This window comes from Pongo abelii, chromosome 5, assembly GCF_028885655.2.
Source record: "Pongo abelii isolate AG06213 chromosome 5, NHGRI_mPonAbe1-v2.0_pri, whole genome shotgun sequence".
Classification (NCBI taxonomy): Eukaryota; Metazoa; Chordata; class Mammalia; order Primates; family Hominidae; genus Pongo; species Pongo abelii.
This window is the reverse complement of record NC_071990.2, coordinates 146073421-146086548: the sequence shown is the minus strand read 5'-3', so window position 1 is coordinate 146086548 and position 13128 is coordinate 146073421. Positions and strand designations below refer to the sequence as shown.

Genomic DNA, 13128 nt, shown 5'->3' with positions numbered 1-13128 from the left:
AAAAAGATATGGCCTGAACTTGGAGAAGCATTAGGGAAGAAAGATACTTTAAAAAGTCACAATAAAGCAGAGAACTATAATATAATCTGACAGAAGTTAGAAATAAAAATGGAGCTGAGTCTTAAAAGATAACGTATTTTTCAGCTAACCTAAAAAGACAAAACTCACTCTAGGGAATGGAATAAAATTAATAAGTTCCCAGATGTGCTAAGGCACATGATGTGTTTAGGAAAATGTAAAGAAAACCAGCATAGCTGTACTGCATGAGAAGTGACAGCAAATCAAAGACATAAGGAGCCAGGGGTCAGACTGAAGACTTTGTATGTCGTTATATTGACAAACCTTGCATTTAAAGCTTTTTCTGTATTTTGCAATATTTTCCTAAACAGTTTCTTCGATGAAGGAATGACATGATCAGCCATGACTTTGGGGCGAATAACTGTGAGGAAGATACAAAGGACATGCTAGAGGGAGAAAAAACAGACATAAGAATATGTCCATGGACTATAATATCATGGGAGAAAATCATTAGTCTAAATTATGGAAAGGATAGTGAAGTAAAATAAGCTAAGTCACTTTCTCATGGTCATAAAACAAGCAGCTGGTAGAGCAATATCTAACTTCAGGTTCAAACCTGTATGTTGCTTCAACCAGACTCAACAGTTTTAATGCCTACTCAGTGCGATGTGAGAAGATATGTGAGGAACAAGAAATAGTTAAGAAGGATGTTGAGGCTTCAGCCTTGAGAGAATGGCTAGTTTTTAAAGTATAGTCATGCATTGCTTAATAACAGGGACATGTTCTGAGAAATGTGTCTCTAGGTCATTTCATTGTCATGCAAACATCATAGAGTGCCCTTACACAAACCTAGATGGTGCAGCCTCCTGCACACTTAGGCTGTGTGATATAGTCAATTGCTCCTAGGCTAAAACTTTACAGCATGTTATTGTACGGAATACTACAGGCAATTCTGAAACCCAGTTGGAAGTATTTATGTATCTAAACATATCTAAACATAGAAAAGGTACAGTAAAAATGCAGTACCATAATCGATCTACTTAATTTCCAAAGTCATCAAATAAAAATCGTTCCAGAAGGAACTACCAAAGAATGGACCCCAGGGAACAACAGCACACTTAAAATGCAGCTAGAAAGATTGCCATTTTAAAAAGAGCTGGAGCTGGGTATGGTGACCCACAGTCCTAGCAACTTGGGATACTGACACAGGAGGATCACTTGAGCCTAGGAGTTCAAGATCAGCCTGGGCAACACAGTGAGACCCCACCTTTAAAAAAAAGAAAAATATAAAGAAATAAAAAGGGAGCTGGTAGTGAATCTTTACTAGAATATAAATCATATTACATCACTTTCACAAACTGAGTTATTTTTAAACTAGAAACTTTTTTTTTGACATAGACAAGACCTTCACAAATAAAATATGGAATTGGAGGAAGCCACTTCTGAAATAGATAGATCTCTTTTAAGTTTGATAACATAATCAGAAATCCAAAAGAGATGGCCAATAATAAGGTTTTACATTTCTATTTTGAGTTCTGCGCCATCCAAAAATATGAACACATCTAGTAACACACACTAGAAACGAGGAGATGATATTCCAGCTGGTGTGTTTTAAAGCATCTGTGATGCAGCATCACACATCTGAATGGCAAGAGTTAAGTAAGGTATTTCAATGCAACAGAGACTCTCCAATAATAATACCTTAATTTTGTTGTATCTAGTATGCAAAAGTAATAACTGCAAACGGATCTTTTCTTTTTTATTATCTTCCATAGGTTGATGTAACATTTCTTCTCCTCTTTGTAGAACTTCCTCAATCTGGGCTCTCTCCTCATCCATCTAAATTTTTAAAAGGAAAAAAAAAATGACTCAAAAGAAAAATGCATAAGGTCACTTCCTATCAGCTCCTAAGGAGGAAAACTAACCTACTTAGTATAGTGTAAGTCAAGATATGTTAACCTGAACGATCAAAAAATTTATGTTTTTTTAAAGATATTTTGTATTTGAAGATAAAATATCTCAAAGAGAGTTTAGCAAACATTAGATAATACTAAGGATTATGTCTAGTTCAGAAACTGAGTCTATTTTCTTTTTAAGCACATGAATCATGTGACTCTTACATACACACACATCAAAAAATCACATTTGAATCTGTTTCATCATGTTTGACAGATTATACGGGCAAACATCATTGATGTAAAAATAAAATTAATAGAGAAGAAAAATGAGAACACCACAGTTTTGAAATCTCCTTGAACCAACCTTTTCATCTTCATCACTAGATTCCAAGGGTTTTTCCACAAATTTTAACATATTTTCTATGTCATTTTCTAATTTTTCCAAGTCAGAGAAAGGCACACCAGTTTCAAATGTTTCAGTGGTGACCAAACATTGGTATAATGGTTCCTGAGCAATTAACAACTGTAGAAGGAAAAGAATTCTCTGAAAATACATTTTTAATTTGACTTTCCATCATTAATCAGAGAGACAGGGTGTCAAAAGAGAAACTAACATTTTTTTAATTGACTTTCCTATTCAGCTCAGCTAACTTTGGTTTCATTCATTTATATGGCAATGATTTTACCAATTCAGACTTCTCTGAATGACCCGTTTTCTCCAAACTCTAGCCAGGGATGTGATGTAGTGTTGCAATTCACTGTGGCTGCCCAGAGTGTTGTGCCGTGGATTTGGAGACCACATGTGAGCATAGCAGGAAACTATGGCCATGATCCAGAAACTATCCTTACCATGGCCACAGAAAGGAAGAACAGCCACCCGGCCCCCAGGGCAGGGACACCTCACAGAATGTCTCCCAGTTAAGTTTCCTCAGTAGAATTCCCCTTGGATTTTCATACACAAACGTCAAAGAAGTGCATATTTCTCAATGTCATCTTTTCAGATAACATCTACGTAGAAAAATTTTATATTTGTTTAACTAAAACTCAATAAAACAATTTTAATAAAACTAAATGCAGATAAATACCATCTGGGGTTGGCTAAGTGTGGGAAAACTAGCACTCTCTCATAAAGCTCCCATTTATTACCCTGTTAATTAAAAATGTCTAAAGCTCTTTTTTAAATTTATAAAATCAGGTAGTACTTTCCTACATTAGGATTAAACTGTGAAATTATCTGTAACTTGTAGATTGGTCGTCATGTAAAACACAGAAAACAAGTTCTGTGGTGTGTGCAATGTGAACACATATATAGAGTGTGACCATAAAATAAAGGGTTTAATATTCATCCCTAGCTTGGGAATTAGTTTCATCATTTCATAACCAATTTTAACCTTTGACTGAGTCTTTGAAACCTTTTCTCAAATAGGTTATTTTCTCAATACTAATTGCTTGTTTTCTCTCCTTCATATGCACAATCACAAATAAATACAGACAAATGCTCCATTCAAAGAAAAAGTGATTAAAAACATTTTAATTTAAAAATTGTTGGCCAGGTGCAGCGGCTCACACCTGTAATTCCAGCACTTTGGGAGGCCAAGGCGGGTAGATCACTTGAGGTCAGCAGCTCAAGACCAGCCTGGCCAAGATGGTGAAACCCTATTTCTCCTAAAAAAAAATACAAAAATTAGCTGGGCGTGGTGGCAGTTGCCCGTAATCCCAGCTACTCGGGAGGCTGAGGCAGGAGAATAGCTTGCACCCAGAAGGCGGAGGTTGCAGTGAGATCATGCCACTGCACTGCAGCCTGGGTGACAGAGAGAGAAAACAATAAAATTAAAATAATAAAACAAAATTGTTGATGTATGTACTGTATGACTATCATTTAGATACATACCCATAGGAAAAATGGTTTACTCTAAAAACATAATTACTCACTTTGGCACTTTTGATATGCTGAGACACCTTTTCAAAGTTCCTATTCAGCTCAGCTAACTTTGGTTCTACAAGCTCCCTGCTTGAGCTTCCACGGGCATTCATCAAAATAAGGGCTTGATCGCGGACATTTTCAACCTGGAGGTTGGCATCATCCAGCTCAGACACTAAACGCTAATTATAAGAAAACACAAAATTATCTCATGGGAAAAATCAAATCCAAACATGAGTGTGATGCTTATACAGAATGAAAGGTAGTTTAAATAAACATCTGGGATTCCCAGTAAGAGATTTCAGCATAATCAACCAGGTGAGAGCTGTTCACATAGGACTCATTGGAGAACACAGAGGTAAGTAATTCTCATTGGAAAATACAGAAGTAAGACTCACTGGAGAATACAAAAGTATGTAAGACTCATTGGAGACTACAGAAGTAAGACAGACTCAGTGGAGAATACAAAAGTAAGCAAGACTCATCGGCATCTTATGTGAATAGCTCTTACTCTGGTTGATTGTGCTGAAATCTCTTACAAGTCTTTCAATTTCAAGTTCGTCTCTTATTGAGTTTGTCTCTTATTGTCTGTTTCTCCCATCAAAATAAATGTTAATGAATCTAATGCTTGGGAGGAATGAGAGCGTGAGTAACTTAGAGCATTCCACAAGAGAAAACATGACAACAAAACATTCCACTCCCAAAAGTGTTACTGATGTCTCTAGGTTTGCTACCTTCACAATTTCTTCCTGTTTACTTGCTGGTTTCTTTTCAATTTCATCCAATAGAGCTTCAGCTTGATAAAGCCAGGTACTTATGTGAGCCACGTTTCCATCAAATATTTCGAGCTGGTTCTGATGGTTCTACAAAGGAATTAATAAAATGCTTACATAACCATATGAAATATTTAAGATGATAATCTTAAAAGAGATTTAAAAGACCTTCGAAGAGCAAACTGTATCATGAATTTAAAGAAGAGCTTTCACCTTCCTGCAGAGCTCTTCTTCAGTGAATAAATCTCATTCCTAAAAATGCACATCTATGGTGCTTAACACTTTTTAAATTTATTTGATTTAGACCTCAGCACAATAAAAAGTTGAAGTAGAATAAAAGGTGAAAGTTTCTTTTTCAATTTCAATGCAAGTTCATCTCTTAGTCCTTATTCTTATATTACAACTAATCTGATTTGCCCTCTTCAATCTTTTTTTTTTCTTTTGAGATGGAGCCTTGCTCTGTCGCCAGGCTGGAGTAGAGTGGCGCAATCTCAGCTCATTACAACCTCCACCTCCCGGGTTCAAGTGATTCTCCTGCCTCAACCTCCCGAGTAGCTGGGACTGCAGGTGTGCACCACCACACCCAGCTAATTTTTGTATTTTTAGCAGAGATGGGGTTTCACCATGTTGGCCAGGATGGTCTCGATCTCTTGACCTTGTGATCCGCCTGCCTCAGCCTCCCAAAGTGCTGGGATTACAGGTGTGTGCTACCGCACCTGGCCCATATTTTTAAAAAACTCATTTAAGGAATAATTTTTTTAAATGACTAAGATATGAATTGAAAAAGATTCTGTATACTCTGCTCAAAGGACAGTGCCTTTGTCTCCTTACCTCAGTATCACCAGCCCTTAATATTACATCTGGCACAGACCACAGCAAGATGTACTGAAGCAGGACATGAAATGTGCTTGACAGAACAGATTTGAAAACAGAAGCAAGAGTTAAGCAGATTATGACTGGGAGAAACAGTTAATCTAAGGCAAGAAGTTAGAGTGTGACCAAAAAGGGTAACGAGACTTATGATGAAATTAACCTTTAGCAATTATATTTTGTGGGATAAAAGAAACTGGAAAATGCTTAGACAGTTAAAGTTTTTACAAAGAAAGAAATCATTAATCTATAATATGAAACATAGTTGAAAAAAGAAAATGTAGGCTGGGTGTGGTGGCTTACACCTGTAATCCAGTATTTTGGGAGGTCCCGATGGGAGGATCACTTGACCTCAGGAATTCAAGATCAGCCTGGACAACATGGTGAAACCCCCTCTCTACAAAAAATTAAAAAATTAGCCAGGTGTGGTGGTGCATGCTGGTAGTTCCAGCTACTCGCAAGGCTAAGGTGGAAGGATCACCTGAGCATGGAGAGGTCGAGGTTGCAGTGACCCATGATCATACCACTGCACTCCAGCATGGGTGACAGAGTGACACCCAGCCTCAAAAAAAAAAAAAAAAAAAAAAGTGAACAAATAAACGATATAAAAATAAAAGAAAACAAACTTGCACTTGTACCCCCGAACTTAAAATAAACATTAAAAAAAAGAAAATGTGAACTAATAAATGATACAAGAAAATATCAACAGTGATCTGGATTCTAAGTAGGAAGAACTGATGAGCACCAGACTTGTTTACCCCTATTAAGCAGGTAAATCAAATGTTCTAACAGCATGAGAAAGATACTGCTTGAATGGAGAGTTTGAAAGGTATGGACTGAAATAAGGGCCATAAGAATGTGAAATAAAGCTAGTACTTAAAAATTAATATATAAAATATTTAATGAGCATATTCTTGAGCCAAGAATCTCATATTCACTATTATATTCAATATTTAACAACTCTATTAGGTATATACTTTTGTTCTCATTCTCTATATATGGAAATATAAGCTTAGTAACATTAAGTAACTTAGCTAAGGTTAAACAGATAATAAGTCATGGACTGTGGATATAAATCTGTTAGAGATCAAGAGCAAAGCCCATGCTCTTCACTGCCCTACACATCCTGATGAATTTAAATAAATATTCAAACACACAATAATGTATTTTTGATGTCTCTATCCATTACCTAGTAATTCTATAAATTTGATAAAAGTCCTATCTCAGGTATTTCAGAATTAAAAAAAAATTATAAATGACAATGCCTTCCTCAGCAGGGGAGGGTGGGGTGGCCATATATTCACAGTTGGTATCATAGGAACATAAAACCACTATAAAAATTAAATGGTGACTATTTCCACGAGATAATTTACAGAGTAGTGGCATAACCAAAGACTAACACATATACAATATTTAATAATTATAATCATAGCAAAATCTAAAATTGGTTGTTTTGCATATAATTATTTAAGAGCACTACATGTTTAAGGCTCATAATCAATCATTGCAAAACTGTATGAGATAGATATAATAATGTCCATTTTACAAATTAAACAACTGAGGTTTAGAGAATGTTTAAGTAACTTGACCAATGTTACCAAGCTAGTAGTGAAAATTTTTACATAGGCCATCAGATGCTAGAGCCTGTGCTCTTAACCAGTATGCCATTATTCAAACACTATAAAGATTTTATATAAAAATAGCTTCTGATAGTATGAAAATCAAATAAATATGAAATCATTAAAATGAAACAAATAAGGTGCATTTACTAAAATATGAAAGTACCTCATTCCATGCAGATCATGAATATTTAGAAACATTGTAAATTCTTTCTAGTTATTACCTTTCCAAAGAAAAAATAAAACCTAGTCTAATGAAATTAATTCACAAGCAAAACATCACTGTGACACACGGTAAACAGGATTTGAAATTTAATCAAAGTTGTATTCATTTAAAAAATAACTAGAAGAGAGGAGAAGATTTCATCATTAACTTTTTCCTGAGACATACCATCAAGGTATTGCACCAATCTTCAGTCCAGGTACGAACTCGGCTCCACCCAGCGTTAAGGACGCAGAGCCTCTCTTCTAAAATAGGCTCACTGCCCTCAATCAAGTTTTGCAGGGCTGCACTACTCTCTGTGATGGTATTTAAATCAGCTTTTCTCTTTTCCAGATCCTTCAGAACATTCTAGAAAATAAAAACACCAAGACCTACTTGATGCTTCAGAATATTATAGAAGTATATACAACCTTAAATTATTAAAAACTTTTCTGCCACATATACAAAGTAGTCCATGACTCCCTAGATAATTTACAATGTCAAAGTTTATAAAATTCCCAAACTTATTAACATAGTGAGAATTCTTAAGTTCCAAATGGAAAACAAAATGGGTAATTCAACAAATACCAATGAGTGTAACACACTCAGCTGTGGGAAAGCAATTATTTCATTTATTTAAATATAAATCCATTTATTACATATGAATGCCAATTACCTTCATCATCACTCTAAATGTAAAGGCTCAATTTCATTTTTAGTAACTACAAGCTGGCAAAGCAGAAGGATCCTAGAACTCACAACTTAAAAAAATTCACAATGAATTTATCTCCTAGATTACCAGAGGAAACTATCGATGTGTACTATAGGTACTTGTAAGGATAACATCTTATAGCTGGGTGATTTCACATATATTATGCGGAATAAACATTACAAAAAAACATTTCATGTCAGTAATTCACAAGAGAACAGCAAGTCTAAGCTTTGGTCTTACAAGTGTCATAAGTGCAAAGATAATACTCTGGATGATATGATGACAAAGTGATTGGCACATTCGTAAGTTTCACCAGGCAAAGTATATAGTCACAGAATTATAGAGAGAGCATGAGTTCCACAATTAAAACTACAAAGCTCTTTCAATCAAAAAGCAATATGCATGTATCTACCCTACTGCTACTATTATTGACCATTTTTTAAATCAACATTTAAACCAATCATTTTAAGGAGCTCAAGTTTATATTTCTACATTAAATCACATCTTGGAAAGCATACCAATTACAAATTCACAAGTGAGTCCAGGTTTAAACACTCACTTGGCCATGTCAATTACTGGTATATTTATGAAGGAACTGAAATACTAGTTTCCAGTGTTATTCTCTAGCAAGGGGGGAAAAAATAAAGGATACCCAATAGCCATGCTCTCAGCAATTATTAATAAGAATCTTTCATTTCTTCAGTGGGTATGTACTGATTGACTATAATAGCATTTAAGAACTATAAAAAATAATGACCTACAAGTAATTACACCTAAATAGTACACATACTTTTTTACAGTAAAAAAGATTACATTGAAAATAGTGATATTTAAGTTATGGAATAAAAACAGTATTCAGAAATGAAAATATTATTTAAGCTTTGCATTGAAAATAATTTTACATAATCTTTAAGTGCAAATATATTAAAATGTTGTGAAATCTGCATGTTCCTTAAATCTGAAAAGACAATGATAAAAAGATGGTGGTTATGTTATTAATACATACTGATGTTTCATTTGATTTACTCTAATGAAGAGAATGTGCTGTGAATTTGTGACTTGTATATATCATCTTTATTATTTCAATTCTGAAATAAGATTAAATGGAAACTTAAGAGCATATTGTTCCAAAAGAAACAAATTTTTCATTGCTTTGAGTGTTTACCTAAAAAAGCTATGAGAATCAGCTGAAAAACAAATTGAATTTATGAGTACATGAACATGGATGTTTAAAAATTAAATATATAAAATCAATATCACCTATGTATCAACAATAAGCACTCTGTAAAAAAAAACGAAAAGTATATTTTTACATAGCAATAAAAATAGATATGTAGGAATAAACTCCTGTGCATATATGAATAATGTTTATAAAGAAAAAAATCAAAACATGATGTAGGAATGTGAAATAATTTAGGACAAAAATGAGACATATATGTTACCAAATAGAATTAATATAACAAAGATATCAATTCTGCACTACACAAATGTATGAATTCAAGGCAATTCAAATCAAAATTTCCAATAGAATTTAAGAATTTAACAATAAAAATTCTAAAGTTCATATAAGATATATACCAAAAATGAAGCATAAAGAGAGGGAACCCATTAACTGCAGTTAAAATATACTATAAAACATGGCTAAACATTCTAAAAACTGGTACATTTCATGGGGCCAGATCAGTGGAGCAGAAAACAACGAAAGGCAACAGGAAAATAAGAATATATGAACTTAGCATGTCAAATCCATGGGGACAAGGTTAATTACTCAACCAATAGCACTAAAATAATTGGTTATCCTTTTGGAAAGAAGGTTAGAGCCTTAACTCACAAAATACACCAAAATAAATTCTGGAGAGATTAATGCATTAAAGGTAAAAAGATGAAACTATAAAAGAGCTAGCAGAGGAGGTGGCTCGCAAGATGGCCAAACAGGAACAGCTCCAGTCTGCAGCTCCCAGCAAGACCAACAAAGAATGCAGGCGATTTCTGCATTTCCAACAGAGGTACTTGGTTCATCTCACTGGAACTGGTTAGACAGTGGGTGCAGCCCACGGAGGGTGTCGCTTCACCAGGGAAGCGCAAGGGGTTGGGGAACTCCCTCCCCTAGCCAAGGGAAGCCATGAGGGACTGCGCCATGAGGAACGGTGCTATCCAGCCAAGATAATACATTTTTCTCAAGGCCTGCACAACCCACAGACCCAGAGATTCCCTCAGGTGCCTACATCACCAGGGCCCTGGGTTTCAAGCACAAAACTGGGCAGCCGATTGGGGAGACACCAAGCTAGCTGCAGGAGTTTTCGGGTTTTTTTTCATACCCCAGTGGTGCCTGGAACACCAGCAAGACGGAACCATTCACTCCCCTGGAAAGGGGACTGAAGCCAGGGAGCCAAGTGGTCTAGCTCAGCAGATCCCATCCCCATGGAGCCCAGCAAGCTAAGATCCAACGGCTGGAAATTCTCGCTGCCAGGACAGCAGTCTGAAGTCGACCTGGAATGCTGGAGCTTGGTGGTGAGAAGGGCATCCACCATTACTGAGGCTTGAGTAGGCAGTTTTCCCCTCACAGTGTAAACAAAGCCTCCAGGAAGTTCAAACTGGGCAGAACCCACCACAGCTCAGAAAAGCCACTGTAGCCAGACTGTCTCATCTCCGAAAGAAATGCAGCAGCCCCAGCAAGGGGCTTATAGAGAAAACTCCCATCTGCCTGGGACAGAGCACCTGGGGGAAAGGGCAGCTGTGAGCAAAGCTTCACCAGACTTAAACGTTCCTGCCTGCCGGCTCTGAAGAGAGCAGCGGATCTCCCAGCACAGAGCTCGAACTCTGCTAAGGGACAGACTGCCTCCTCAAGTGGGTCCCTGACCCCTGTGCCTCCTGACTGGGAGACACCTCCCAGCAGGGGTCAACAGACACCTAATATAGAAGAGCTCCAGCTGGTATCTGGCGAGTGCCCCTCTGGAACGAAGCTTCCAGAGGAAGGAGCAGGGAGCAATCTTTGCTATTCTGCAGCTTCCCCTGCTGATACCCAGGCAAACAGGTCTGGGGTGGACCTCCAGCAAACTCCAGCAGACCTGCAGCAGAGGGGCCTGTTAGAAGGAAAACTAACAAACAAAAAGCAACAACATTAACATCAACAAAAAGAATGACCATGCAAAAACCCCATTCGAAGGTCACCAACATCAAAGATCAAAGGTAGATAAATCCACAAAGATGAGGAAAAACCAGCGCAAAAATGCTGTAAATTCCAAAAACCAGGATGTCTCTTCTCCTCCAAAGAATCAGAACTCCTTGCTAGCAAGGGAACAAAACCAGTTGGAGAATGAGTTTGATGAATTGACAGAAGTAGGCTTCAGAAAGTGGGTAATAACAAACTCCTCCAAGCTAAAGGAGCAAGTTCTAACCCAATGCAAGGAAGCTAAGAACCTTGAAAAAAAGGTTACAGAAACTGCTAACTAGAATAACCAATTTAGAGAAGAACATAAATGACCTGATGAAGCTGAAAACACAGCACGAAAACTTCATGAGGCATATACAAGTATCAATAGCTGAATAAATCAAGCGGAAGAAAGCATATCAGAGATTGAAGATCAACTTAATAAAATAAAGTGTGAAGATAAGATTAGAGAAAAAAGAATGAAAATGAACAAACAAAGCCTCCAAGAAATAAGAGACTATGTGAAAAAACCAAACCTACATTTGATTGGTGTACCCAAAAGTGACAGGGAGAATGGAACAAAGTTGGAAAACACACTTCAAGATATTATGCAAGAGAACGCCTCGAACCTAGCAAGACAGGCCAACATTCAACTTTAGGAAATACAGAGAATGCCACAAAGATACCCCTCCTCAGGAAGAGCAACCCCAAGACACATAATCATCAGATTCACCAAGGTTGAAATGAAGGAAAAAATGTTAAGGGCAGCCAGAGAGAAAGGTCAGGTTACCCACAAAGAGAAGCCCATCAGACTAATGCAGATCTCTTTGCAGAAAACCTACAAGCCAGAAGAGAATGGGGGCCAATATTCAACATTCTTAAAGAAAAGAATTTTCAACCCAGAATTTCATATTCAGCTGAACTAAGCTTCATAAGCAAAGGAGAAATAAAATCCTTTACAGACAAGCAAATGCTGAGATATTCTGTCACCATGAGGCCTGCCTTACAAGAACTCCCGAAGTAAGCACTAAATACGGAAATGAAAAACCAGTTTCAGCCACTGCAAAAACATACCAAAATGTAAAGACCATGGACACTATGAAGAAACTGCATCAACTAATGGGCAAAATAACCAGATAATATCATAATGACAGGATCAAATTCATACATAACAATATTAACCTTAAATGTAAAGGGGCTAAATGCCCCAATTAAAAGACACAAGACTGGCAAACTGGATAAACAGCCAAGACCCATCAGTGTGCTGTATTCAGGAGACCCATCTCTTGTGCAAAGACACACATAGACTCAACATAAAGGGATGGAGGAATATTTATCAAACAAATGGAAAGCAAAAAAAAAATGCGGGGGTTGCAATCCTAGTCTCTGATAAAACAGACTTTAAACCAACAAAGATCAAAAAAGACAAAGAAGGGCATAACATAGTGGTAAAGGGATCAATGCAACAAGAAGAGCTAACTATCCTAAATATATATGCACCCAATACAGGAGGACCCAGATTCATAAAGCAAGTTCTTAGAGACCTACAAAGAGACTTAGACTTCCACACAATAATAGGGGGAGACTTTAACGCCCAACTGTCAATATTAGACAGATCAGTGAGGCAGAAAATTAACAAGGATATTCAGGACTTGAACTCAGCTCTGTACCAAGTGGAACTAATAGACATATATAGAACTCTCCACCCCAAATCAACAGAATATACATTCTTCTCAGCACCACATAGCACTTATTCTAAAATTGACCACATAATTGGAAGTAAAACACTCCTCAGCAAATGCAAAAGAACAGAAATCGTAACAAACAGTCTCTCAGACCACAGTGCAATCAAATTAGAACTCAGGATTAAGAAAATCACTCAAAACCGCACAACTACAAGGAAACTGCACAACCTGCTCCTGAATGACTTCTGGGTAAATAACAAAATTAAGGCAGAAGTAAAT

The 13128-nt window shown here is 36.7% G+C and overlaps 1 protein-coding gene across 8 annotated transcripts in view; it reads right to left on the bottom strand.

Moving 5' to 3' along the window:
* The window catches only part of UTRN (utrophin), a 573989-nt gene that overhangs the window by 334866 nt on the left and 225995 nt on the right, over nt 1–13128 (bottom strand). For 7 of the 8 annotated variants that reach the window (XM_063724628.1, NM_001372253.1, XM_024247835.3 and 4 more), the window contains 5 exon segments: nt 7491–7670; nt 4572–4700; nt 3849–4019; nt 2281–2439; nt 1720–1857 (listed from right to left, as the gene is read on the bottom strand). In XM_063724628.1, coding sequence (XP_063580698.1) covers nt 1720–1857; nt 2281–2439; nt 3849–4019; nt 4572–4700; nt 7491–7670 — 777 coding nt within the window. 8 annotated transcript variants of the gene reach the window in all.